At 38.1% G+C, this 27,750-nt stretch overlaps 2 protein-coding genes across 6 annotated transcripts in view; one reads left to right on the forward strand and one right to left on the reverse strand.

The window, feature by feature from the left end:
* The window catches only part of PRP4K (pre-mRNA processing factor kinase PRP4K), a 38,602-nt gene extending 23,355 nt beyond the window's left edge, over positions 1-15,247 (forward strand). The window contains exons 8-21 of one of the 5 annotated variants that reach the window (XR_013966979.1): positions 1,128-1,218; positions 1,871-2,018; positions 2,956-3,093; positions 3,713-3,866; positions 6,941-7,055; positions 7,636-7,787; positions 9,139-9,225; positions 10,600-10,877; positions 11,207-11,341; positions 11,848-11,893; positions 12,415-12,500; positions 12,758-12,830; positions 13,279-13,324; positions 15,070-15,243. Coding sequence is in view for 1 of the 5 variants with exons in the window: in XM_080805845.1 (XP_080661971.1) it covers positions 1,128-1,218; positions 1,871-2,018; positions 2,956-3,093; positions 3,713-3,866; positions 6,941-7,055; positions 7,636-7,787; positions 9,139-9,225; positions 10,600-10,803 (1,089 nt within the window). In the remaining 4 variants the exon portion in view is untranslated. Of the gene's footprint in view, positions 1-1,127; positions 1,219-1,870; positions 2,019-2,955; positions 3,094-3,712; positions 3,867-6,940; positions 7,056-7,635; positions 7,788-9,138; positions 9,226-10,599; positions 12,099-12,414; positions 12,501-12,757; positions 12,831-13,278; positions 13,325-15,069 lie in introns of those variants that run through there. The other 4 variants (XR_013966977.1, XR_013966978.1, XR_013966976.1 and 1 more) reach the window with 4 other exon arrangements.
* Positions 15,248-19,302: 4,055 nt separating this feature from the next.
* On the reverse strand, positions 19,303-26,466 carry FAM217A (family with sequence similarity 217 member A; the record flags this gene model as incomplete). The annotated part of the gene is made up of 6 exons (XM_080806879.1): positions 19,303-20,503; positions 22,994-23,061; positions 23,143-23,217; positions 23,834-23,847; positions 24,006-24,090; positions 26,404-26,466. The coding sequence occupies 6 exons, from the start codon at positions 26,464-26,466 to the stop codon at positions 19,303-19,305; spliced, it is 1,506 nt and encodes a 501-aa protein (XP_080663005.1).
* Between the last annotated feature and the right edge of the window lie 1,284 nt (positions 26,467-27,750).

Consider the following 27,750-nt stretch of genomic DNA (forward strand, 5'->3'; position numbering starts at 1 on the left):
GCAGAGCAGTTCAAGAGCTTCAGGAAAGTTAAACACCAAATGACTTAAACGTGTATTTTTTTGAAACAACTTTTTTTTGGTTTTACAAACTGGGGTTGGGGGGAGGGTTGTGGTGCATAGTTAGCTGAAACAAGGTGATGTAAGTAATTTCCAGGCCTGTATTAGAACAGAGTCTACTTTGGACTTCGATACTGTGGGTGATTGAGAACTTAGGATTTGGATCCTAGTACATTCACTGAAGAGTTGGGAATGTTATTACAAGGAAGTGATTAAGAAATTTTGGTTTCTTAGCTATTTGTGACTTTTCTTGAAAAAAATCTTAAAAACAAAATTTAAAAGTATGAGACCATTTACATTATAAATTCAAGAGAACATGAGAAATAGGGAAGCTTTAGCAAGGGAAAGTGGACGTAAGATAGAGAAATTAAAAAGAGAGTAAGATTAAGCAGTCTGTGTCCAGGACCCTGAAGACGTTGGTCATTGGCTTAAGTAATGTATCTGTACTTTGCAGCAGGAACGTCAAAACGAAGCTTAGGTTAAGAGAAAATGAAATGATTAAGCCAGTGAAAGTATCCGTGCACATCATTTGCTTGGACCTGGAAGGGTCTTCTGGGTATCATGGAAGATGGTGCATCATACTCTTCAGAAGTGCAGATACTCTTAATTTCCCACACGAACTGTTAGTGCAGCATATATGTGAAGAGAAATCAGGGGGTGTTCCATGGACAAGGCAGTAAAAGAAATGTGAAAATTGGTAGGAGAGTTGAATACTGTTAACTGAATGCCCATCTGTAATTTTTGTCCTCCTTTGTCTGTTAATAGCTGTAGAAAACCAGATCTGGTTTTTGAGTTTTTATTTTCATTTATAATCCCCTAGTCATATTCCTAAGAGTTTTTGAAGATAACTTTGTTTATTTTTTTCCTGAACATCATTGTGATGTGAGACTTTGCTAATTGTGTTTCCAGCTACATTGCATTTACGTAGGTGATGGTAAGAGTTGACTTAATTTGGCTAAAATGTTTTTATTAAATTATAGCTGGTTTTCCCCATTTTGGTTTTAAAGGAAGTGCTTTAAATGTCTGCCTGATTAGTAGGTAAATAGCTTTTGTTGCCTCTTTCATTTCAGAGTGCTCGTCTTCGGGCTGCTGGCATTGGAAAGGATTTCAAAGAGAATCCCAACCTCAGGGATAACTGGACAGATGCAGAAGGCTATTACCGTAAGTTCACAGTTCTGATTAATTTTAGGTTTGTTAACAACATTTTTTAGAAGTATGTTGCTTGATGCAGTCACACGTTGAAGAACTCTGAAAGTCACATCACAGTGCCATCACTTAAAATGGATGGCACATCTAATAGCTGCGTGAACCCATGTTGTATTCCAGTAAGCAGCTCAGGAGCTTCATGCATAGAAGTGAGGTAAAGACTTGATGTGCAACCTAAATCTATTCAAAGTTATTTTCAGCCATGAGATAATCCTCCAGGAGGAAGGGGGAACGTCACTTCCTCGTCTTGATCTGAAACCAAGAAAAACGACACACAAGGAACTTGGGATGCCAGTCATGCAGTATTTGTCATTCAGGACTACAGTTGGAAACACTTCAGTGAGCACATTTCTTCCCTACTCAATGTTAAAATCCTCAGCAGTTAATAGGAAGTGGGCATGCAGCTTGAACCACATTATGAAAGAGTGACTGATGGCGGCTCATCTTTGATTCTCTGTGGTGTCTAGGAAACCAGGCACACAGTAGAGATTTGACACTTTTTTTAAGTGACTGCACTGTGTTTCTTTGTGCTTTATTATGTATATCTCATAGTTTTGTTAAGTATCTATTATGGTCAAAATTCCCATTTTTTAATTTACTTTTTTAGGTGTGAACATAGGTGAAGTCCTAGATAAGCGTTACAATGTGTATGGCTACACTGGCCAGGGTGTCTTCAGTAATGTCGTACGAGCCAGGGATAATGCAAGAGCCAACCAAGAAGTGGCTGTAAAAATCATCAGAAACAATGAGCTCATGTAAGTTCAGAAGATCTATGTAATGAAACCTAAAAACACAGGTATTCACAAGTGAACATTTTTAAAAAGTAACACAATCTGTAAAAGTATTGCAGTATGACAGAAGGCTGGTAGTGAATCTGTTGCCTTTTTTTCTTTTGTATAATAGAGGTAATTGCCAAACCCATAGGTTTTAATAAGCACAGTCTGTACCACACACTGAGCTGATGTTAAAGTCAGCTTGCCATCAGCTTTAAAACACTGAAAAGAACTGTTATATTATAGATATATATTAACATCTTCAGCTACCATAGGCTTAGAAAATATTTTTAAAGCCATTTTAAAAATATAGCCTATTTGACAAATGATAACTAAAATTCTAGAGGAAAACCAAATACTAATATTTGGTAAGACATCTGTTCTTAGACTCTTATATAGTGTGGTTCCATTTTTGTTAAAATAGCATTTATATCAAGATGTCTTTGAAATAAAAATAGGTAAGATTGGGGGCACCTGCGTGGCTTAGTCATTTAAGCATCTGGCTCTTGATTTCAGCTCAGGTCATGATCTCAGGGTTGTGAGATCAAGCCCCATGTCTGGCTCCAAGCTGGGTGTGGAACCTGTTTAGGATTCCCCCTCTGCCCCTCCCCTCTCCCTGGAAAGAAAAAAAAAAAAAAAGAAAACGTGCAAGATTGAATACCCTTCAGGCAGGGTGGTTTTATTACTGCAGTATTTCTTTCTGTTAATTATTGTGGAAATAAGCTCCCGGGGAACAGTATTTGACAAGTATAAAGTATTGTGAGTGACATACAAAATTGTCATTCCTCAACAGATTTACTATTAGTACTTAGAAAAGTACGAGCTACTTACCATCTATGATACATCAAACTGGAACTAGTAAATATTATTTAGTTTTCTTCTGTATTCAGTTTTGAACTAATTCTCTTTTTCTTTTCAGGCAAAAAACTGGCTTAAAAGAACTAGAATTCCTGAAAAAACTTAATGATGCTGATCCTGATGACAAATTTCATTGTTTGCGACTCTTCAGACACTTTTATCACAAACAGCATCTCTGTCTCGTATTTGAGCCTCTAAGGTACACTGTCAACCCTGTACATTACTAAAAATTTAGATAAACAGCGTGAGAAATTTCTGTGTGTTTATTTTTACTAGTTAGCTCTGGTTTTGTTGTTTACTTTTGGTTAAGAACTAGCTTTGTGACAATCATTAATGTAGACAGTAATTGACCATATGCTGTGTGTCAGACACTAACCTAATGTAGCCTTCGGCTCACCAAGAGATTCTCTGAAAGTTAAATAATTCAAGGAAGGATCACAATGTAATAAAAAGAAATGGGAGTAGTGAAGTAGAAATATAGTTTTGATCTTCAAAAGTATGGCTTCAGTTTTGGACTTCGAAATGTAAACCCATTCTAAAATCAATCGGAACTTTACCACTGTATGTCTTCCCTTCCATTTATTTTGAAAATTGAGTTTTATTGGAAAATTGTCTTACATACACACAAGTTCATGTGCTTTCATTTCAGTGTAGAATAATTTGTTAAACATCTGAAAGGGCTCATGAACAGATACTTTCATTTTAGTTAATATTTTGGATTTGATTTTACTTTATGCTTGAACATGTTTTTGCCTTTTTTATTTCCATTTTGCATTTTAACCCCTAATTTTGTGGGTTTTTTTTTTCTCTCCTAAAAGTATGAATTTACGAGAGGTGTTAAAAAAATACGGTAAGGATGTTGGTCTTCATATTAAAGCTGTAAGATCCTACAGTCAGCAGTTGTTCTTGGCATTAAAACTCCTTAAAAGATGCAATATCCTACATGCAGATATCAAGCCAGACAATATCCTGGTAAGTTAAACAATCAGGCTGCCTTGTACATCCATATAGGTTACGAGTAATGTGATAACCACTGTATTATTCTAGAAATGATGTCTTAAAAGAATAACTCAGCATATTACCCATTACAAAGGACTTAGCCAGTGTTTACTTTTTTAGAAATCAGTCCGTGAAATTTTTATAGTAAAGTACAAAGAAAGAGGAGATAGGCTATTATCTCAGTTTTATCCTTTAGATTGATGGATTTAGAGTACACACAAATCCCAAGAGGGCCTTAATATAGTAATGATGGGCTTCCTCTGATACCTAAACACAAAAAATGCACATCTTGCTGATTTGAAATAGTGTTCACAGCTCTTTGTTCTCTGATTTGTGGTCTCGCAGGCTTAGAGACATTTAAAGGAATTCTCTCTTAAATAGTTGTTTAGAGTAGTGTTTTTATAGGTGCCCAGGCAGGAAGGGCCCAAAGACAGAAGAGCTCAGTTGTGATTAGGTGTTAAGTTGAAAGGTGTTCCTTTCACATTCTTCACCTCTTAACTAAAGACTTCTAGAGTGGTAATATGCAACTTTCACAGGGTTTGTGTTTTTTAAATTTAGAAATAATACATTTTCATAGGGGAATGATGAATGCACACAGTGCATACATACCGCTTCCTTCCCTGGCCCCATTTCTTTAACCCTGTTCTGAGGTATTCAGAATTGGGGGTATGTTCACAACTTGGGGAATTCCTAGCTTGTCTGCTGATAACATTCTACACTGTTTTGTTTTTTTTTTAAGATTTTTTTTTTTTAATTTGACAGAGATCACAAGTAGGCAGAGAGGCAGGCAGAGAGAGAGGGAGCTACAGGCTCCCCACCAAGCAGAGAGCCTGATGCGGGGCTCAATCCCAGGACCCTGAGATCATGACCCGAGCCGAAGGCAGATATTTAAGCCTCTGAGCCACCCTGGCGCCCCTAAACTTTTTTTTTTTTTTTAAGATTTTATTTATTTAAGACAGAGAGTACAAACGGCGGGGGTGGGGTGGGGGGCAACAGGAGAGGGAGAAGCAGGCTCCACTGAGCAAGGAGCCCAATGCAGGGCTCGATCCCAGGACCCTGAGATCATGACCTGAGCCGAAGGCAGATGCTTAACTGCCTTGAGCCACCCAAGTACCCCGTATTCTACCCTTTTAAAAGATTAGGATCCCATTAAAGTTCATTAAGGACACCTCATCAATAGTTTAGCTCTTATTCAGATTTTTCTTCTTTTTTAATACCTTAAAATATTTCCTTCCAGATGACCACGTTAGTTATGAAATATGCTGTTGTAATGGATTTTATTTGACTTCACAATCTGTTGCACATCTAATATAACTTGGGTGTAGAGGAGCTAAATAATTACAGTGAAATAAATGAATTGTAGACTTCATGTTACAAATGAATTGTAGATTTGTCTAGTCAGCTTCATAGTTAATTTTTACCTCAATTTTATTTCTCTTTTAAATTGTGAACTATATCATCTGTATCAAAGCATGTATACAATATGTAAAATTTAAAGGTAACTATGCAGTGAACATCTGTGTAACCACCATAGAAGTTAAAGAATAAGACATTTGCCAGAATCTTAGGAGCTCTTGTTTTTAAAACTTTGTTTTCCTTAAGTTAATGTTACACTAGTATAGGTTTACACATGGACTTCAGACACTGAATGTTGTCTCCTTCCTGAGAAAGGGGGAAAGTAGACATCAGAAACTAGAGGGAGCTGTTTGTGAATGAAAATCCAAAGCTTTTAGCCCAGAATCAACCCTCAGTGTGGTAAGGAGTACCATGTTCCTCAGGGAGGATAAATGTTGTCTAGCCAAACTGGTGGAGTGCATGTAAGTGTGGATACCCAGCAATTGTTTAAAGGCATTTTAGCCAGCCCAAGAATCCTACTGATAGGTTCTAATCTTAAAATTGTCCCAGGATTTCTCTGGGTTTTAAACTGCATCCTTAAGTTGCTGAATGCAGTTTATACCTTAAAAAGCTTCAAAAGTACTTTTGCATTTGAAGATACTGATTTTCCTGGTCCGCCAGGAGAAGAGAATGGTTATGGATATGGCAGTGAGAAATAATCTTTTCCATTAATAGCTTAATTCCATGGATATCATCTGTAATGGGCCAATCTATAACACTGACCAAACTTTATGATATCCCAATAGAAAGTGCCTAAGGCTATTTATTTAAAGTGTTTTGTTTCTTTGGTGTGGGAACGATAGGCCCAAGTTCAAGTCCCAACTCGGAATTTGTGTGTGTCTCTTTTGAAGGGGGGAAGGGACTCTGGAATATGAATTATCTTCACTTGTTAATCCTGAACATGCTTCTGACTCATGAGTGGCAGCAGCCATGGGAGCAACTCCAGCCTTTCTCAGCAGATGTCACTGTTACTGTGTATGTTGAAGTATTTACAAAGGAAAAAAGAAACAAATAACTAATATAGAGTTCATATTTATCAGTTGTGCCAAATGTATTTAACATTTTCTTGACTAATACCTTCTTTATATTTAAGGGATTTAATATTTTTTTAGACTTGAAGTGATTGCTAAATTTGGGATGGTCTAGCAGCTACGGATGAAGAATGTTTTTATTCTGTTTTTGTCCAGATTTAATCTGAATCATCCTCTGCTTTCATTGCTATCATAATTTTCTGGCAACTGAAAGTTAACTTCAGTCAGTTGAAAGTTAATCTAAGTGATTGCTTATTAATGAATTATCTTCATGTTCCTTTAAATAGCAACTCAACTTTATTCAGGTGTTCTGGGGATTTTTAGAAGATGCTACTACCCCCCTTTTCAAAGTAACATTGGTTAAAATTGAATGTACTTGATATTATCCCATATTTCGTTACTGAAAAAAGTTCTTTTACTAATTATGTTCAAATATTTGATAGCTCTTAATTTTTTATAATTAGGAAATTGAATTATAAGATAATTAGAAAAGGAATTATAAAATGGGTAACTTTGTTTTCAGTATTGGAAGTAACTTCTCAAAGCCAATTATTTTTATCTGATTACTTGCCTTAATTATTTCTGGCATGAATTAAACTTCCATGATAAAATGTTTTGCAGGTTAATGAATCAAAAACTATTTTAAAGCTCTGCGATTTTGGGTCGGCTTCACATGTTGCGGATAATGACATAACACCTTATCTTGTCAGTAGATTTTATCGTGCTCCTGAAATCAGTAAGTTTCTTCAAATGTTTTTTGACCTGGGCCATCATACACAGTGGAAACAGCATATTTAATGTCTAAGTACTGTTTTCCATCGCACTTCAGCAGCTGCACGAGGTCATTGATGAGGAAGGGAACCATAGCAAGTTCATCCTCCTCAGGTGGAATGGTGGTAGTTGTGACAGGAGTCTTGATCATGTCTGGCAAGAGTAGCAAAACAGTTGTGGAAAATCCTCGGCTTTAGAAGACTGCTCTTGATTACTCAAGGTCTGATTATCAAATTTATGGATTGTATGGGACCTTTGTTTTTTGCTCTTCCTGTTGCCTTGGTTGAGGCTGGTTAGCACCTCCACCAAAGGTGAAATGAGAAAAGAAATATACATTTCCTTCTACCCCCCCGCCCTTTCAATTCCTTCCTCATTCCCTCATTTTTTAAGAGTCTGTTAAGAATTAGTGGGGAAAAAACATGAAGCTAATGCCAAAGTGAGGTATTAAGATTGCAGTTATGTAGGCCAAGCTAAAGTAACCCCCTATTAACGAAAATAGTTGATTGTTTCTGTCATTGTGTATTAAACTTCAGTTTTGTTTTCAGTTATAGGTAAAAGCTATGATTATGGTATAGATATGTGGTCTGTAGGTTGTACCTTATATGAACTCTACACTGGAAAAATTTTATTTCCTGGCAAAACCAATAACCATATGTTGAAGCTCGCCATGGATCTCAAAGGAAAGATGCCAAATAAGGTAGGACGTTAACATGAGCTGTTTTTGGTGGTTTTTCAAGGTCTTAGCAATAGTTTACTGTAGACCAGTGGATTGCTGACACTTTACTCATCACTAATGGCTATAAAACCATTTCAGAAAGGCAGGTGTATGGTTACTGTGATTGCTTAGCTCTTTTTCATTTCTGCTATTTAAAAATAGTGGTTCTAATCATCCAAGAGCTATCAAAAGTGATTAAGAGAACTCCATTTTCCTGTTCACCTCTAATGTCTCTTTGCTTTTCTTTACTCTGTTAAACAGGAGGGTAGGGTCCTACAGTTTAGAGTAGAAGTGGAGTTGAGGAAGAGAGATTGATGAGCATAAATTTGTTAAGCACCATACATGTATATATATGACTGTTTCATATCTTTGTTCTTCCCTTGTTCCATTTATTATCCTTTAATGATGGGCAGAGAAGCAGCCTTGGGAGCACACCGTTATTGGTAACAGCACCAAACATGCTTGAGAGGTGGAATGAAAAAAGATGCAGGTCAGGTTAGTTCAGATGTGAAGAAGAGCTCAGTTGTCAGAGAATGACGGGGTGAATATTGGAAAAGGAACTTGATGGCAAACAGTTTATCAAAGATTGAAAGTTATTTGGAAAAGGTACCAAGAAAAACTCACTTAAAATTGACCTCTTTCTAACATAAAACTCACCCTTAATGCTTCAGGTACAATAATTAGTTTCAGAAATGAAGCAGAAACTTCAGGCATTTATAAACCTGTCTCAGGGCCATATCTTAAACTTTGATAATTTTAACTTATTTGCTGAATTTCTGAGCGAGTATGGATTTTGCCCCATATAAGTCAGAAGCCATTATGTTTTTTAGGTACTGTCCAAATTCTCTCATGTTGGACTTGTTTAGAATAAGTTACACAGAAATTAGTTATGTTGGTATTTGTTTTAACAAGGTCTGACCTGTATCATTTCAGGGCTCTTGAAACATAATTTGTAAATCGTCATCGGGTTTCTTAAACTGCCAAGAGAAAAGGCCCCAAATGTGTAATATTTTCCCTAACAACAAATGATTTCATATTTGAGTCTCAGTTTTGAGTAGTGAAAGCATAATGTGGTACTATAATTGGTTTAAGTCATTGCCTGGGAAAATATAATTTCAGGTTATTAAGTAGTTTCAGGCACAGCATTTATATTAGCTTTTTCGAATATGTTAAACCCTCCAGAGCAAGGAATCTAAGAGATTCCTTAAATGAGAAGAGAAATCCAGAGAGACTAAATAAGTCTTATTTGTGACTTGTTAGGTATTAAATTGTTGGTAGGCCAGACTGTTTCGTAATAGTTCGAAACCCAAGTTTTATTTTGCTTTATTGCCAGATGATTCGGAAAGGTGTATTCAAAGACCAACATTTTGATCAAAACCTCAACTTCATGTATATAGAAGTTGATAAAGTAACAGAGAGGGTAAGTCCCTTTTAACTGTGCTATGTTAAATGATTGTCTTTGTAAACAAGCTGAATACTGGGTGGTACTAGGAGCTGTGAATATTTAAAACACTAAAAATAATTTCTTTTTGCTGGTGGCCAATTCCTGAATAAAACACAATAAGGTTATGAGAAAGAGGAAGGGAATTAAAAATGTTTGTCTAGTATAATGAATCTATTTTTATGATAGGTCATATTTAGGCCCTCTTCCTCTGTTCTTGGGAGCATTTTCTTTCTCTGCCCTCCCATCCAGCTTCTGGACTGCTTACCAGAGTGATGTTTTTGAAAACAAATCTGATCATGTTATTCTCGGTGCTTAAAATCCTTATCCTTTTGTTGGGTTCCTCTCTGATGAACTCTGCGGTCTTGAGCAGTTTGCCCATCCCCTCAGGGTCTCTGTAACCTCCCCCATTCCACACTTGGCAGTCGCTGAAGGGCGTGCCCTGTCATGTCTCTCTCTGCCTTTGTTCACATTCCATCCTGACCTTACTTGCCTCCTCTCCTTCCTCATCCCCTAAAAATAACTTATCCAACTTCAAGCCTCAGGAAATACATACTCTATATGAGCCTTTCCAAATCCTCTAGGTTGAAGTAAGGACTTTTCCCCTTTTTTGCCCCATTATATTGTCTGTTCCTAACTTTGTCAGAGCACTTACCAGCACACAGTTCCATGTCTGTCACCACTTCAGGGCAGGGAGAGGAGAGTTGAAATAGGAAGTGCTTACTGGTTACAAATTACTATTATTGCTATTAATCATATAATTATTATTAATTACGTAACAGTGTGGGGATTTTCATAGACTTCCTGTTAGCAGTTTGATCTTTTTACAAACTTATAGTATGTTTTTTTAAAAACCTTCATAGCTAACTTGGGGTTGGTTTTTTCTTTTCTGGTCAGGGGGGGTGTTGGTTTTTTTCCATTCAATTTTTTCAGTTGGTTCTTAAAAAGATATAGAGAATAGGGGCATCTGGGTGGCTCAGTCGTTAAGCATCTGCCTTCGGCTTGGGTCATGACCCAGTGGTCCTTGGATCGAGCCCCATGGGCACCCTGCTCAGCAGGAAGCCTGCTTCTCTCCCTTTCCCACTCCCCCTGCTGTGTTCCCTTTCTCTCGGTCTGTCAAAATAAAGTCTTAAAAGAAAAAAACAACAAAAAGATGTAGAGAACAGAGGAAGCCACATAGAAGTTTTAAATGAATAGATGATATATGTATCATTATCTATATATATGTGTATATGATATATATATATGTACATATATTAAAATTTCTGATAGACCAAAGCAGTCTGATTTAAGATACATATGCTCAGTAACTCTTTAAAAGTAGACATACACATCTTTAAAAATTATTTTTAGGAGAAAGTCACTGTCATGAGCACCATTAATCCAACCAAGGACCTGTTGGCTGACTTGATTGGGTGCCAGCGACTTCCTGAAGACCAACGTAAAAAAGTACACCAGCTAAAGGACTTGTTGGACCAGATCCTAATGTTGGACCCAGCTAAACGAATAAGCATCAACCAGGCCCTACAGCATGCGTTCATCCAGGAAAAAATTTAAACGAGATGAAGAAGCTCCAAGGGTTTGAGTAATTAAATACAAAGACTGAAGAAATTTCACAGCAGTTTATTAATGTATATAAACTTATAAATATTTCTCCAGCAAATTTGAGGAAGCATGATATATTTGAATTAACACCAAGGGTGATATTTCTTTTAGAAATGTTAGTTAATCTGTTTTGTGTCTTATGTGAAATTTTACTGTAGAACTGTTTTAATTGCCAAGACTGCACAAAATTACAGTGCTAATGTACATGGTTGCAGTTCACATAAAAGACAAAAGCATCTGTTATAAAATGAGTAGTAATACTGGGTGGTTGATTTATTTTTAGCAAACTTGGCTTCATATTGGTCTTCAGATAAAATGGCCAGCATAAATGCTGTTTATATTCACGTTTTCCTAGGTGTGTGTGTGCAGGCCACAGCAGCATGCCCTTGGTGTAGTCAGTGCCGAAAGGGGTCTGTTCCTTCTTGAGCCTGCCTGCAGGGATGGTCTCCTCTTTTAAAGCAGGTTGTGTACAACATTCAGTACACTGAAGGTAAGCTAAACCATCAACATCACTGGTGTTTTAAGATGTTATTTTATTGGAACAGTTGACAATGAGGGATATTAGCTTTGTGGCGGAATTCCCTGCATGTGTGATAGCTGATGTTGTGTTATTTTTGGCATTGCAACTGTGGCATAGTTACAGTTTCCTTTCTGTTCATCGCATTTAAAATCGGAAGAGTGTGCGCTTGATGGACACAGCGCCTTCAGTGTACTGTTTCTTACTGACTTTCAGTTTTTTAGACCAACTTGCTATAGACTTTATATACATTTTGTTAGATACAGTTCGTAGTGACGTAGAGACAAGGCATCGTTTTCCTTTACTAATGACACATGTTGAGGCCTAATTCTGAAAGTCCTCATATTTAAAAGTTAGACAACAAAATGAAATTTTTAACTATTTGTATGTCATTTTGAAAGTGTACTGCTTTATGGTAAAAGTGTTTTTCATTTGTTCATTGTTTTCATTATTTGTGATCATGTTGTCTTTCAATACAGGCATAAACCTTCCACTCTTGAACAAAGCAGCTGCTTTTTAAAAGCGGTAATTGCTTCTTTACCTTTTATTTCTTTTGTAAATGAAGCTTTTCTTTAAGAATGTGACTTTAAAGTGTTGTCTATTGCATAAAACAGTTGACACTCACTTATTGTAAAGTGAAGATTGTTCTCCTGCATGTGAAGTGGACCATGCAGATTTCTGTATGTTCTCAGTATGCATCACTAGATAATAAAGTCTTTTGTGAACAAGGCATTTGTAGCCATTTTTAAAAGTTTTTGTCTTCAGTGCTGGTAAGTCAGGTAAACCATAAATAGTTAAAAAGCAACCTTTCATTTCTTCCTTTAAGTCTTTAAAAGATTTTTTTGTTAAAGATTTAAGCTTAGCCACAAGTTGATTGTTTTATTAATAATCAGGATCCTAACTATTTCATCAAAAAAAAATAAAACCCTACAAATATTGTCAGCTTTCAGTGTAGTGAGATAATTCCTGTAGGTTACGGGGTGTAATTCAGGATTTAACTAATGTTTCTGCTATTTTCTCACTTTTCCTTTTGATGGTGCGGAAAGAGAAAAGGAAAACGGGGCACAGGCCACTCACCGCCTTCTCCAAGGGGTCTGATTTGCTGAGACACCAGCTTCACCTTCTTAACAAGGTTATTTCTGACAGCATGTGTAGATAAACATTTAGCAACAATTTAAAACCAAATCATGTAAATCAGCTTGGTTTTGCAACACAAAGGAATTTGTATTTTTAACATGGTAGGAGAGAATTTTCAGAAATGTATGTACATCTTTTCTGTTTGGGTGGTAAAGTTAATGCTTATCTTCCTGAGCATTGTGGAAAATAACCAGATTTTGGGGGTTTAAATAATATTTTTAAATTGTAAATGGGATTTTTTTATTCACCCAGGCACCTAATTACAACAAGCATGCACATTTTGGTGCATTCAAGAATGGAAAATCAGAATAGCAGCATTCTTCTGGTGGGTTTTGCTCCATTTAAAGACATGAACTACAGCCAGGAAGGTGATAGATGATATAATAAGCCAACTTTGAATCTACACCCCGTCTCTTCATGGTTTAGACTTACTAAAAATAAATTAAAGGTGGTTTCCATCTTCAGGTAGAGTGAAGCCTTTTAAATAAGGCCTCACGGTGCAGCTTGTCTAACTTACCAAAATGGGTAGTGATTTTCCCACCATGACTTACTTTATTTTGGTGATAATATGCTGCATATTCAAGTTTTTTGTAGTTATTTTCACTCAAAGTAGTAAACATTTTGATGCTTCTGGTGATTTTCATGGCTTCATTTTATATAATTATTTAATAAGTAAGTTAACTTCCACTAGAAACAGTTCATCTTATGCCTTCAGAACTATTATCTATTCCTTAAAAAACGAAGTTGCTTGTTACTTGTTCTTTGTGTTTTAGGTGCAGTTCAGTGGAAGATGATGACAGCCAGAAGACATGAGCTAAGGTTTCTGTCCTATAAAAGATTTAAAAAAAAAAAAAAAGAAAAAGAAAAAAAGGAATTCTCCATTTAATTTTTGTCTAATTTTTTAGTTTTCAGCATTATGATTTGGGTTTCATTAATGTTTGGCACTTTGAGTAGTAGTGCTATTGTGGTGTTCATCTGTAAAGTGCTTGTTTTATCATACTTCCTGCTTTCCTCCCTCCCTCCCAATAAAAACAGTGGTCAAATGTAGTAATATTATGAAAGGCTCTTGAATGGTGAGAGTCCACATAATACATAGCCATCAAAATTGGTTCCTAGGGGTTATTAGAAAAATAGAAACCAACACAATCACATACATCAAAAAGTAGTTTTTAGCTTTAGGTATCTTATCTCCTTGGCAGATGCAAAAGAATAGAAAGTGGAACTTTAAGAACACTGTTGCCCAACTCCTTTTATACTCTATTCCCTGACTTTCTCTTTTAGTAACTATTTTTGCAAGTACTTCAGTCATGGTCTTAAGATAGATAAAATATTTAGAACCACTGTCGGTTTTTCTTCTTAAGTGAAAGAAGTAGATCTTTGTTCCCAAATTTAGCATTCCTAGGTTTGTCTACTCTAAAGGAATCCTGCAGATGTTCTTTGTATACATATACATGATTTTATTAGAATTAGTAATTTTGCTGAGGCAGAGATTTGGAACTCTGTAAGACCTCTATTAGATGGTGGTCATAATTTAGTGAATTATCTTTAGCCTGCATTCATTTTTCAAAGTAGCTGTATAGTTTTTAAATAAGTTAATCTCTAATAAAGCATTTGGGTTTTTTTAGACTTCACAGCAAAATATCACATGGTTGTCAGACGTCGGGGTTCCTAAGTCTTAGGACATAACCCTTGAAAAGGTCATAGTTCTTTCTGTAGTTAGGGGGTAAGTGAGATCCAGAAAGCAGATATGCTGTAGTCCCCGTTCTCTATGTAGACCTTCTTCTAAAAGGTACATCAGGTGGGAGCATCAAGGTTTTGAAGGAAGGGAGTGTATCTTGTCATAAATTTTAAAGACCTTTCCAGTATTCCTGTTCACCTCTTAGTCCTTATTAGTTGCATCCTTATTATTCCCCAATGTAGAACTCATTCCACTCTACTACTTTCAAAATAAGTTTTTTAAGATACTCTAATTTTTTTTTTCATTATAGTAACCACCTTTTTTTTTTCTCCAAACAAATACTCAGGACATTTCTACAATACAAAAAATGTAATGTTTTATGGTATATGGTAGAGGCAGAGAAATGTAATATTCTCAGATCTGTTTGATATTTGCATTCCTCCTACTATGCTCTACCTGTTCCTTATTATTTTGTAATGCTAGCTGGTTACGTAGAAATAAGGTCTCTGGAATGAAACAGAGGAATCACATATCTTCAAATTTAAGCCAAATAGTTAAAGAATGCCCTTTTAAATGTTGGAGATAGGAAAGAAATGGATACTCAAATAAGTAATTTCCTTTCATTAATTATGATGACATCATTGGAAATTGGGCTTCATAAAAAGTGTTTCTTTCCTTTTCATCTCCTAGTTCAAGCATATATTCAACATGAGTTTTATCATCCTCCTAGATGGGATGTCTTCCTTATGGAAATGTTCACTACAAATTCATTTGTGTTTTTTTACATGTCAATAATGTACACTAAATTGACTTTTAAAATGTTTTCCAGTTATTTGATAGATATCATCATGGCATCTTTAATTTTTTTTTCTCCTTCTATATGTAGGGTAAGGGACTGTTCTTCTGAAGAATCTTTCCGTTTAATGATCAAGATATGGAAGCTGGTCTCTGAAAATAATATGTATCCCAGTTACTGTGGTATCATGTGAATTGTAACTTGCATCTTAGCAGCAATGTTTCCAATTATTGGAAAACTTAATAAAATATGCCTCTTGTTACCATACTGTTTCCTGATTTTTCCTTTGCTGGGGTTTGCTATTTTACGTTAAGTTTTAAGTTAGAACAGCATTTCCTCTCTAAGGTTTCTGATGTGCTATTTCACTGGTGTTCATAGATGTGCTTTGAAAGGTATTCTGTGCCCAAATATGATTGGCAACTGTCAGATTAAATATTTATGTTAAACGTCTCAGAAGATATCTGATATGCATTGTGAACCTCAGTGAAGGAGAAAGGTGTAGAGAGAAGTTTACCAAACCACTTGGCAGAACCTGCTGCATGGAAACAGCCAATTTAGTATCTTCCTTACAAACATCAAAATACTTCTAGCAGCTAAGTGCAGAACACGTGCCAAATAGAAACATCATAAGTAAGGAGGTAACTCCCTTTTCTGTAATTATTTAAATCAGTTGGTTCATTGTGCATGGGGAAGCCTGACAAATATGGACCATATCCTTAGTCTATCCACTCCTCATTTTCTTCTGAGGAAATGTCCTCAGCTTAAAACAAAAACCTGTAAAATACCTAAGAGGGACAATGAGAACACAAAGCAGGACTGGAGGAGGCAGGGCCAGAGTGTCTGGCTGTGTCGGGTACATCCATCTAGCAGGTGCTATCTTCTCTACCTAGTGGTTGAGTCCTGGTTTTTCTAAGAAATGGGCCAGAATGGCAGTGGCTCTAGACAGCCGCCCTGCAAAGGCCCCAGCTGTAGTGTTCTACTTGTGCTGGCAGAGGATGAAGAACTACATATTCTGTCTAAAGCAACTGACAAGGGTCATGAGATCCTGCTTTTTATTAGGGAAGGTAGTATGCAGGGTGGATTTGGTTTGGCAGGGGCTGAGGGTGAGGCAAACTTTGAAGAGATTTTTCTCCCTGTGCTTTCATTGATGAGAAAGAATCTGCCTTGGGTAAGATCCAAAAAGGAGCCAAGACAAGGTGTCAGTACTGGACAGCCAAAGTATGGGGAATTTTTAAGCAAGCCAGAAAGCCAAATTCAACTAAAGTTTCCTGAATAAGAATCACTTCAGTTTATAGGTATCTGTTAGAAGCTGCCAAGTGTTTCTTCAAAAATAGTGGTGGAAGTTGACTTCCAACAGCTTTGAAAAATTGCTAAGTCTTCCAAGTTTGTTGGTAACTACAGTGCTCCCAACCCCCAATGGTAAGTTTTTCTCTTAGCCAAATATTGCCTGTTCTACTCCCATCGTTTTACAAGATGAATTTAGGATGGCTACATCTACTTCCCATGTATGTGCCTTTTCTGGCCTCATATTAGGAACTCCGTTTAAACAAAAAATTCCACTATTTTTACTAATCATATTAAAATAAGTACCTGTGCCTTATAATTGAAAGCAGCATTGCTGCTAATGCATTTTTTACATAGTTAAATTTAAAACAATTTGGGACTAATAGGAAACTGATAAGTGTTTCAGTAAGTAGTTCCTCTTTTAGGCCTAATGGCATCCTAAATAAAGTAGCTTGGTTATGTTTCTAGTAAGATTTGCCCTACCTGTCTCTAAGACAGCAAAGCCTCCCACCCTACGAAAGCAATCCTTCAGTGCAGAAATCTGTTTCTTGGAACTGTGGACACACTGATCTTTCATTACCTCTACCCCTGAAATACTCCTTCCTACCTCCTGTTTCCTGTCTCCCATGTCCACTCCCACTCTTGGTCTTCCTGGAAACGAGGGCTTGTGTCTTCACTCCCCAGCATGTTCCTGATGGTGGACACATGTCTTGTAAGAAGCAGGACGTGAATAATCTGAGTTGTTACTCCAGTGACAGTTAATTTAGTCCTGAGGCGGCCCATTCCATCCAGTCTGCCCTCCTGTGTCATTCATGTCTTTCCTCTGATTTGTTTTTTAATTTGCCAGGCACTTGATTCAATCCTCACATGATTATACGTGCTAAAAGATCTGCTACCTACCTGACACATTAGGAAAGTGAAGAACAGGTTAAGGAACCTGCCTGAGATGCAGATCTGTCACGTGGCAGAGCCTGGCTGTGGAGGAGGCACTCATGACTGCTCTCACAGAACCGTCCTCGAGGCTGGGCTGAGGCCGTTCCCTAACCCAGGGTATCTACATACCAGGCAATGACTGGTTGGGAAAGTGGTGAACAGTACAGGCATGTCCCTCTCCTGAAGCTTTTACAGATAAAAATTACATCATTATGACCCTAAAAGTGAAGGGATAAGATCCAAGCAGGTAAAGAAGGTAAAAATGAGAATGGGTGTGAAGGCTGCCAAATAAGGCTCGGGACTCGTTAGAATTGTAAGAACGAGAGGAAAAGTGGTTGAGAGGGGAAGCTGGGATGGTGTGAAAGCACGAGTCCATTTTTACATGCTGTTCTGGGAAAGGGATGTTCTACCACTTGGGATAATGACACCAACTGTATGGGATTTAGGTAAAATACTGTTCTATGGTAAGTTATCCTGAACAGTTTATTTTTCTATTGTCGTATTGATACAGTTCTAGAAAGTTCTTTGAAATTAATCTAAAAACTAAACCTACTCTCTTTGACCTCTGCTTCTAAGAAAATTCTTTGAACCTTATTCTTTTACTAAAAATAGAATAGGGGAAAGTGAAACCACAGTTGCTTTCTTCAACATGTATTTGAAGTATCTTTTAGTTCATCTCCCCTATCCCAATCTTGAATATTTCACCTTGCTTTTTTTGGGGGGGGGGGTGGGCAGTGCAGCAAAGATGATACACAATATTGACCATGCCTTGGCAGTGGGCTGGGAGCAGGGAGAGATTTTTACTTCTCATTTTCCTTTGGGCAATGCTTCAAGTTTTCATCGTGTTATTTTTAATGTTTACCAAGAACTCATTTGAGGGCAACCCTGTTGGGACCCCTCTCACTCCTGAGAGCTTTTTCTGTCTCAATTAATAAAACTATTTCTTTCCTCACAAAACAAAACAAACTCATTTGAATTCACCAACCATCCACTGAAACCAAAGCACACTTCACCGCCCCCCAAACATCCATTTTACATCAACTTTTTCCTTTAAGACGTTTTTCAAAGTGTGATCCAAGAACCACCTGCATTAAAATCACCTGGGAGGTTTGTTTACAGTGCACGCCCCCCAGCCCCACTCCTGGATTCCACGTCCTTGGGGCTGTGAGAGAACCCCAGACTCAACTTTTTTTGTTTCCCTGATTAGGTGCAGTAAGGTGTGTCAGTCACATAGTCTCCCCTACACCCACACACTTTTCTTTTGAACGAGTTAAGATGCTTTCCCTTCTTGCGTTTCAACTAATGGGGCGGGGCAGTTAAGACTTGCAAGAACAAAGAACTTTGGAAAAAGTTCCATTAACATGACATTTTGGCTGCTCTGTGTACATCAACCTTTTCTCATTTTTCCTTTGACATTCCAAAACTGTTGTTAGGTCTGAGTGGAAGAGGGTTGTTTCATGCCTACAACTATCATTTGGCCCCAAGAGAATGAATCTCGCTTTCATGTATGTGACAGAAGACCTGGGAAAGGAACAATTTTTAAGATACACTGGAGGATCTAGAGGACCTTGCATATTAATTCAACAAAATCACAAGTAGTTTCGCTTTTAATGGCCAAGCAAATACCAAAAGATAGGTCAAGATGATAGACAAAGGAGATTTTTAGAGATAGTAAAGGAGAGAAAAAAAAAAGGTATCAGAGTGGGAAGAACTAAAAAAATAAATTCGCTAAGAGGTAATTTACTCTTAAAACTATAACAGAAAACAAAATACACCAGCAACCAGTCGATTACAGCATTTACTGATGATGGAATTCTACTGGGAAACACAACAAAAGAATAATCTTTTGAATAGTTTACTAAGAGAAACATTCCTTTGAAACACGACATGCAAAAGATTGTCAAGTATGTCAGGATGGAAGCTCTTGGATTTATATATAGACATCTCAGCAGTGCTTTTCACAAGTTCCACTCCACAGCACAGCAAGTTATTCATGTGTGTAATACCTGTATCTCGGCATGATGAACCATATTTTAGCCAAGCTTCTTGGCAATAGATTTGCTCACATTGAGATATAGGAGAGAAAAGTTACTTTTGATCAATGGGTCAACACTTGTCCTTACCTACAAAGGAAGGCGATAAACAGTTTAACTTCTGAATATGGAATGGTTTGTTCAATTCTATGTTTTTCTGATAAGGTTTCTTTTTGGTCCTTGGTGCCTTATTGTCTTCTCTCTGATTTTCGGGAAAAGACAGAGGTATAGGTGAAACTGGTATTGGAGACCTTGGTGGCAGACATCTTGTTGAGACCATTTTAACCAATGATTGAGTTGTTTGGGAACTAGTGGGCTTGGCTGAGAGCTCTTGGCATGGATTTAAAATGGAGCTTTTGAGATTCCTAATGTCATCACAAGTTGCTATCAATTGTTTGGTGGTGGATGAACTTTTTAGAGATGGTGGTCTAGAAGTCCATTTGTATGTGTTGCCAGCATTGCTCCAATTCCATTTTGAAGCATTTTGTTCAAGTTTGCAAGACCCAGAACTGCTTTTTCTTTTTTCGCGACTTTTATCTACACAAGTTGTCTGAAGACTCAAAGAGTCCGAAAGTTTTGGCTGTCTCATTTTGGCGATAGTTTTGGAGGAAAAGGGTCGTTCAGCAGCTGCTGGAGCACAGAAGGTAGTTTGTAGTCTGGGCCTTTCTTTTTGTATAGTCGTGTGTTGTAATCTTTCCATTTCCAGTAAACGGGTTATCAAACGTTCAATAGAGCTTTCTGGAGGTTCCACTGTCGCTTTCCAATTTTCAGATTTTGAGAGGGCTAATTTGTGCAAGTCCAGAGTATTGAAAGGAGAAGGGAGAAAATCAGGATATGGAAATACTTCACTTGGTTCCTCTGTGAAAGATTCCTCAACGTTTTCTATTGTTTCTGGCTTTAAGTTCAGGTCCATCTTTTTAAAATAGCTGAGCAAACTATCATTTGCTTTTTCACTTTCTGATAAATCACTTTCATCTGTTAAGTTTTCTTCTATACTGCTGTTTCCATATTTCAAATTCCAGTTTGGGGTAGATAAAGTTTCACCATTATTGTTTTCCACGGCTGAACATAAATTAATATAAGGCTCATTCCTGTCCTTAAAAAAGTCTCCATCAGCATAGGGCCAGCAGAGGCCCGATGGCACCTGTAGGCCAGGGTAAGAACCAACTTGCTTATCGACTGAAGCAGTAGTCAGTGAGTGGTTCAGTGTGAAGAGCCTCATGGGATTATTGGTTACGGTGAAGCCAGTTTCCACTGCAGACTTCTTGAAATCCCTTTAAAAAATGATTTAAATAGTGACTGGTTTGTGGACTAGAATTAAAATCCTGTTAAAATGATAATCAATCAGCAAAATCATCAAAGACTGGGTAATGTTTAGTTTCTAATGGCCTACGTGTATCTATCTGTAAGAGATATATATTCATTTCCAAATATGCTCAATTATATAAAACTACATACATTTTCTAAAGTATAGATTAGAATATTAACTAGACAACCCTCTGTACATGCCCAGGTGACTAGATCATTCTACCCACAAATGGCTAGCTGTTTGTATGAATGCCCACTAGGTTAAAAATGGTAATTATATCTGTTTGCCTATGAATATATTGTACATGCAGGGATGATGTCTGAGAAGGGGGCTCTCCAACTCAAACTGAAATTATAGTGAAACGTTCAGGGACCTAGGATTAGATGAAAGGAAACTCAAAGAATGTAATTAGGTTACTCAATAAAGTCTACTTTAGCCACCGTGGTTTTAAAAAATTGTGTGAACATAAAAGGAAGCAAAACAATGTTTACCAAAAATCATCCCTTCGTAGAAAAAGGAATGAAGGGAGGAAGGAAGGAAGAATGGAAGGGAGGGAGGGAGGGAGGGAGGGAGGAAGGAGGGAACGGAGGGAGAGAGAGAGGAAGAGAGAGAAAGAGAGAGAAAAAGAAACTACACAATTAAAAAATTATCCCGTAGTAATTTTCATTAGATGGTGTTCTTTTATGAGTAATGCTTCTAGGTAGTTTATTAGAATGAAACTGCAAAAGAGAGATGCCATAGAATATTGAGTTTATAGTTCTTTTTTTTAAAGCTTATTAGAAATACCGACATTGGAAGAGCTGAAGCATTAATTGACATATATAGTCTCACTCTCTTCTCGCTTCCTTTAATGCCAGTTTACAATAAAGACAGCAAAGTATTCTTGAGGGATTTTGAAAAACACTTTTATTTCTATAGAAAATAATAAAAAATTATTGATTCAGGTAAATATTAGTTAAACTCACTTGCCTTTGTAAAGCAATAGGAAAGTCACTTAAAATTACAATTGAGAAGAGACAGGATCCATGTTGTTTAGTGAAAAGAGCATGGAATCTGGGGGTGAGGACCTAGGTGTGAAACCCTTTGCCGCCAGAGGCAATGATAGTACCAAACTTGGGGTGGTCTGAGAAGCAAAACAATTACATGAATGTACTTTGCAAAAAGGTTAAACGCTAAATGAAAGGTATTTTATTCTTGATGGCATACTGAGGAGAAACATTTCGGACACGGAATATTTCACTGATACGGGACTTCCAACTCAACAACATACTCAGGCTTCCCCAGGATTAATAACAAATACCTAACAAACACCGGATTCTGTTTAGTTCTCACAGCAACCCCGCAAGATAAGCACTTTTATTTTCTTTCATGGGGAAGGGAACTGAGGCACAGCGTGGCTAAGGTCACACATGCAGTAAGGGGTGGAGGTGGGATTTAAACCTGAGTGGTGGCGCCCCGTGCTGGTAATCCTAGCCACTGCCCTCCACTGACTCAGTTTACGTTCGCTGTGTGTTAGTAGGATAACATTCAATTCTTTTCATTTGACCTCTGACCTTGAAACCCTTGGTCCCAGCAGAGTTCGTTCTAGTCAAAGTAGCCTTTCCTATGCCGCTCACACTGACGTTCCCTTAGGACATGAGCCACTGCGGTCTCTTTAGCACTTCTTGGATTCACGCTTCGAATTTCGGCATGACATTGAGTTTTATCCTGAGCCTCCCGGAAGGAAAGTCCTCCGACTGGGAGACTGCTCTTCAGAAGCAGGGACAAAACTGAGGAACTAATTCTAGTTCTGATCCAGAACTTGGGCTCTCCATTAAACAACACACTGTATGTTAAAGTGACCCGGTGTTCAATAACGGAATCTCCACATGTTAGTGACCTGTGTCTGTGAGACACGCTCCAGCTGGTTCCCACACCCACTAAAGTTTAAGAACCAAAAAATAAGAATTCAAACCCAAGTCAGGTGTGCGAAGCAATATACTGTAGCACACAAGAGCATGAATCTGGTATGACTTTGGGTAAGTTACGTGCCTCATCACCCTGACTCAATGTCCTCACCTGTAAAATAGGGATGCTGACAGCAGTGCCTTACACGATTGTTGCGACAGTTAAATGAATTAATATATACAAGGGACAAAAATCATTCCTGCCCTGTGAACTATTATTTTTCTACTACAGTTCCCCTTCCCTTCGATGAGAAACCCCAACTCTATCCATGGAAGCTCTCATTATAAGGGCACAGGGACCTCTGAATTCTTCATATACACGTGATCTCTGTGGTATATACCAGCTACTTCCTATTTTACAGTGAGTTTCCATAATTTCCCACAAGTGGCACACAATACTTTTTCTTCTGGTTGTTTTTTCTCCTTGTCTATCAGAGGACTAGTTAACTTATTTGTATTTAAATGTATCTCACTAATTTAGGGGTTTATGGAAATAAATATTCTCTCACCTGTTCTCCATGGTACTTCCTTCGTTAAAAGGATAACTCCACAACTGAAATATCCCTTGTTTACTATTCTGATAACAGAACAACATAGACATTTTAGTAACTGCACATGTTGAAAGAAAAATACTTTGAGTATGATGAGTAAATCTCACCTGTGTTCTTTTGTGAGCATGTTCTGACAAATTTAGGTCTAGCACCAGTTGCTCTATTGGAATTTCCAAATGGTTCTATAAAACAGCAGAAGACTTTTAAACACAATATATCTCTATTCCCTGTTATTGTTCTAAGAATGTAGAGTTCTTGTTCTAACCAAGAAATATATAGTAAAGTCATTTTTATACATGCAGATATCACTTGTTTTTACTGACTTCAGCAGGAATTAGCATAATCTGTTACAAATACCAACAGTGTGAACTAATGAGCCTCAAATATCATTAAGATTATCTTTATTTTACTAACCGTTAAGTGTTTTATATTTTGCTCAAAAAAAGTAGATGAAAGATTAATTGCCTCACCACTTCAAAACAAAACATTAATCATTTTAACTGCCTCACCATATCTTAAGAGCTAAGACTACTTTTCTTTTGGCAATGACTACGAAACACTATAGTCACTACAATGTTAATTTCCATTTCTGACATTACTATATTGAAAAAAATATAATAAAATATTAACTTAATGACCAGTTTGCAGCCCTGTGGAACAGAAAAGGCTTTGACTTGTTTGAAGAACTCTCCAGAAATGAAATTGAAATTTTTAAAGAAAGAAATTTTTTTAATGAACATACATATAATTTCAAAATAGTGTTTTGTGAATTATTTAAAGCCAAACATGTATCCTTACCTTGTTAATTTTGCCTGAAAGAATGTATATGGAAAAAATGACAATTAATAGTTACATAAAACTGGTTGTATGAAAAACAAACCCCCTTTAATATGAGTGGTTATTCATATTATAAATATGAATGAACATAAATTTGCAGTATTTATAAATACACACATCTAGGATTTCTTACCACCTGCTGCACTATCCTTTCCAGGTGGGAGATTTTTATTTTCAGGAGCAGGTACTTCTGAATCCAAATTCCAGTGAGACAAGTTCTAAAACAATATTTGTTTTAGGATAAACTTAATGTTAAGAACACTTTAAAAGCTCAAGTACATAATTTTTCATGTCTGTGGCTAAAATATGAGAAAGGCATAAAGTTTTGCGATCCATTCTCCTTTATATAAGGACACTACCAGTATTTTGAGAAGCATGCAGTGTTCTCTTCTCAAATTATTATCAGCTTGACAACACCTATTAGGAGATAGGCTTTTACAATAATTTGTGGTTTTGTTCTCATTTTGTTAAAAATAATGACACAGGTTTTCAAAATTCATTTAAAATTTTTAAAAGTTTAAAAATTTTAAATTTTAAAAATATAATAAAATACCTAGTTCAGTGTGTCCCTGGTACACAATGGCACATTCAGCCAATTTCCTGTATCTGAACACCAGATCTATAAAATCTTTCCATCCACCAAAGAAAATTCTCTGATCTTCAAATTGTACTCAACACTGACCAGCCTGCTACTCATTCTAGATTCCAGACATTGAAACGCACTCAGGAAATATTCAAAAGCAAGCGAAAAAATGAATAGGAAATGGTACTAATATGTACTGAGTATTTATGTTCCAGACATTGTGCTGAATGCTGTGGGGGAAAAATGTGGAGTGTGTGCAGGAGAGGATTATAACAATTTATCCCGGAATAGGGAAAGTGAAGAGGTGAGGAGTTGTTTTTTTTTTTTTTTAAAGTAATTTTTAAAGAGCAAACTCAGTTGTTTTCTATCTCAATGGAGAAAATCCTTTGTAAATTAAACTCAGCAACACACAAATAAAATGTTAGGTATCACCCCCAAACTAAAGCAGGAACAGGGAGAATCAGCTTAAACACAGTATGAGGATGTAATTGGCCCACAAGAAAATTATGTCCTGGGGCACCTTGGTGGCTCAGTCAGTTAGGCTGCTGCCTTTGGCTCAAGTCATGATCCCGGGATCCTGGGATCGAGCCCCACATTGCGCTCCCTGCTCAGTGGGAGCCTGCTTCTCCCTCTCCCTCGGCTTGCTGCTTCCCCTGCTTGTGTTCTCTCTCTGTCAAAAAAATAAATTAAAAAAATCTAAAAAAAAAAAAAAAAAAAGAAAGAAAATTATGTCCTGCTGGGAAGGTAGCTGAACATTGGAAGGTAGGCTGCAGATTATCTTTGGAGATTAATTCCCTGTTCCCCAAGATGACATGTAATTAGGTCTAGTCTCTGTGAGAATCACCTGGGGAGCATTTTAAAAATGATACTTGAGGGGCGCCTGGGTGGCTCAGTTGGTTAAGCATCTGACTCTTGGTTTCAGCTCAGGTCATGATCTCAGGGTCATGGGATCGAACCCCAGTTGGCCTCTGCACACAGTGGGGAGTCTGCTTGAGATTCTCTCACTCTCGCTCTCGCTCTGCCCCTCCCCCCGCTTGCGCTCTCTCTAAATTAAATACATCGATAAAAAATGATACTACTTGATGCGGCGCCTGGGTGGCTCAGTGGGTTAAAGCTTCTGCCTTTGGCTCGGGTCATCATCCCAGGGTCCTGGGATGGAGCCCCACATCAGGCTCTCTGCTCAGCGGGGAGCCTGCTTCCCTCCCCACCCTGACCCTCGCCTGCCTCTCTGCCTACTTGTGATCTCTGTCTGTCAAATAAATAAATAAACTCTTTAAAAAAATAAAAAATAATACTACTTGAAAAAAATTGCTGTAAGGTCTGACTCAGTAGGATGAAGGTTAAGTCTCAATTATTTATATTTTTAAAACCATCCTGACAGATTACTAGACTTCTTTCAGCTCTCTGATCCTGGTTCACTAATGTACAAAATAACATGTGGCAGAAATACCCTTACAGTGACACGGAAAGGGAAGCTTATGAAAACTGCAGATGAGATCATATAATAAGATTAATATAACCCAATCTGACAACTGGTAAGGGAGGCTATCAACTACACACGAGGTCTGCTGGATTGCGAACTCCTTACAGGTTGGGAATTGATAACACTTTCTGACATCCTCCCTGCCTTACCCACATTTCTTACAGAATATGTATGGGAGAATAAAAAAAGGTGAGCACAACCTGAGAAAGCAAGGTAGCATCTTTCAGGAAATCCAGTGCAATAAGAACTGTTTTGAAATTTGGAGAGAAGCTGGTTAATTTTTCCTTTGTTAAAAGAAAGAAAAAAAATCCCATTTGATATTCCAAAAAGTGCCAAGAGGAAAACTCAGGGCAAAATGCTCACAGAGAGAGAAAGCTGCAGGGATGTAGGCAGTCAGATTCAGTGGGAGTGAGGTCTTGACCAGGGGAGGGGTCCAAATGCTCGGGTTAACACCATTAGCCTTACCTCATGGGAGATGTTGGATGCACGCGGGTTGGTACCGCTGTTCTCACCATTTCTTCTCCCCATTTTGCTCCTCTGTTTCCTTAAAATTCTATACAGGTTATGGGACAGGCACATTTATGGGTAAGGTATAACAACGATTGTTTTAAAACCTTGAGCTTTGGTTCCAGTCTAAAGGAGGTCCAACAATGCTTCAAGTGCAGAACAGGACCATGAGGGCACAGGAAGGCTCAGAATATGAAATCAGCCAGAAACAAGGGGCAAGCCAGTCCGAAAAAAAAAAAAAAAAAAGAAGAAAGAAAGAAGAAGAAGAAGAAGAGAAAAGAAAGGCACCGAGAAAAGCACATTTTAAGATCTGATGGAAGATCAGGAAATTAAGGTCTTAGGTGAGAACAGAGACATTATCAGACAAAGATAAAATACAAATTAGAAAGAACATGGTGAATTATCCGGAACTTATAAAGCAGGGCCATGAACTCTGCTTTTAATTATTCAAAACAGGTGCTACGTTTGAAAGCAGGATTAACCTTACAGGCAGGACAGGCCCCCTGTGTGGGTTTCGGGGTCACTAAAGGGCCCACAGGGCCAAGCACTACTCTCCAAGCCCAGCTACCGCGGTATGTAAATCCACTACTGTTTAAGGTAGAAGGATCAGAGAACTACCAGATAATAGGTAGAACGACCACTGGGTTAAGGTAGGACTATCCGGAAAGAATCACAAATTAAAGCCACCACAGTAATCAGTGTATTTGCGAATTGTTTACAACTTATTGTCTCCTAGAGGGAAAGGTATATCCTGAAGAAACAGAAAATACAGTTCAGGTGAGTTTTCAATCAGTAAGTATTGCTCCCCCTGCTCCATGCTAGGCCCTGGGATGCGACAATGAAGTTTGCTGCAGTTTGCTGAACAGGTGTCTCTGCGTGGGGACACCCACCTGTGTGCCACGGAGTAGGACACCGGGCGTCTGGAGGAGGGCCCCGAGGACACGGGGCCTTCGTGATAAGGGGTCAGAAAAGGAGCCTCGGGGCAGGAGGGCAGGGAGGTGCAGGTGGGCGGCCCACAGCCCGCGGGCGAGCAACCCCTCCCGCTCGTACCAACCCCTCCCCCTCGCCCAGGCCGGGCCGCTCGGTCGCGAGCGCGGAGCAGGGGGACAGCAGGTGGGGCTCGCGGGCGCGCCCCGGCCCCGGCCTCTTACCCCACAGCGCCGCAGGCCCACGTGTCGTCCTCGGCGTCGTCTCCGAGGGCGCTGCCGCCCCGAGGCCCGGGCACCTCTGCGTGCGGGGCGAACGGCTTGACGGGCGCCCCGTCGGACTCGGCCTTCCTGCGGCGGGAGGACAGGGAGGGCAGCG

The sequence above is a fragment of the Martes martes genome, assembly GCF_963455335.1.
Source record: "Martes martes genome assembly, chromosome: 6".
In the NCBI taxonomy this organism is placed as follows: Eukaryota; Metazoa; Chordata; class Mammalia; order Carnivora; family Mustelidae; genus Martes; species Martes martes.